We start from the raw sequence: 1307 nt of genomic DNA on the forward strand, positions 1-1307 counted from the left end.
TTCCTATAGTTGTGCTAAGTTGTAGTTCGTAGTACACGGCAGTCTTTTGTAGCAGAGGCTGGTACCTGGTGAAAACCTGTCCATTCGCACACTGCGCGGAGAATAGTGATGGCGTTGATCAGGTATGTTTTTACGATATGTTTACTGCGCGACACTGCAACATCGTTCAGCATTAGAGCAGCAGAAATTTCACTGTAGTGCGCGAATGACTTTCTAGTGCGTGACGAATTAAGCAATCATTGGTTAAGAAGCAGCACAATATGCAGCTTGGCATTGAGTTGGATGCAGGAGGCATGAAGTTCCTCGCCTTTACTTTCGTTGGCAGAGATGCCCTCGACCACTGCGACAGGGGATGACATGAGCAAGCTGGTGTCGGCCGTCTGGAGCCTCTTCTGGCTTGCCGTGCTCCTCTACCTGGCCTACTGGGTGGCCTTCATGTGTGCCTTCTGGTACATTGCCCTGCTTGCCTTCGTGCCGTGCTTGCCGGCGCTCAAGCAGATCGTCGATGCCCTCCACAGGGGTGTGCGCATGCCCTACGTCTGCTCGGAGAACATGATGCACGGCAGAAGCCTCGCCGATGGTATTCAAGTCATCCTGAGCTGAAAGCATGGCGAAAGGGAGCGTGCACTTTCAGTCGTCGACAGAAGGTGAGTCCTACTATTGTGAAGGAAATGCGAATGGAGCATATTTTACATTACAATTGATTACGTATGTCCTTGAACGTACATATTCAACAACCGCGAAATAAGGGAGCAACTCTGCATTAAAATCCACTCAAGCACGGTCGTACTGTAGCTAAGAGAAGCTGTGCAGCTTCCACAGTAACTTCTTCGTTCTCGAGATCCGGGCACCAAACCCGAAAGCAGCACTTGTGCGAAGCGGTTGCTCCGGCTACCAGTTATCCATCACGGCTAGAAATTGGCAGGGTAATGATGGGGGCCCAATGTGTTCAGGTGAATTCCACAACATGGAGTAGGTCTTAAAGAATGGGCTAATAATTCGATGCAGCACAAAGATAGGTTGCGCCAAAGGAACAATCGCATTAAAGAAGACGAGACGAGCGCAAAATAACAAGAGATTTACTCAATGAATAGATATTTGAATATATTTTTCTTAGCACAGGCACAAAAAGGGTATCGCAAGCACACAGAGTGTAAAAAACGCAAAGCTCAGGTCGTCGCGCTTTAAAGGAAGCGTGCCTGTCTCTTATATAGTCTTATTGATGCATCACTTGTGCATTCTTGCGATTTTTGTTTGATGAAAAACGGTTCTAGAAGCTCTCTTGCTTTTTCATTTTGCTCTTGCTC

The 1307-nt window shown here is 47.7% G+C and overlaps 1 protein-coding gene across 1 annotated transcript; it reads left to right on the forward strand.

Annotated features, from left to right (window-relative positions):
- Positions 1-357: 357 nt before the first annotated feature.
- LOC149344792 (uncharacterized) lies at positions 358-603 on the forward strand. Its single transcript, XM_089542668.1, has one exon. The coding sequence runs from the start codon at positions 358-360 to the stop codon at positions 601-603; it is 246 nt and encodes an 81-aa protein (XP_089398794.1).
- Positions 604-1307: the final 704 nt, after the last annotated feature.

Source organism: Amblyomma mixtum, chromosome 5, assembly GCF_055824585.1.
Source record: "Amblyomma mixtum isolate Tamu chromosome 5, ASM5582458v1, whole genome shotgun sequence".
NCBI lineage: Eukaryota > Metazoa > Arthropoda > Arachnida > Ixodida > Ixodidae > Amblyomma > Amblyomma mixtum.

Excerpts from the sequence above, each read along its gene's own strand:
- LOC149344792 (XM_089542668.1), top strand. The coding sequence starts at position 358 with ATGAGCAAGCTGGTGTCGGCCGTCTGGAGCCTCTTCTGGCTTGCCGTG.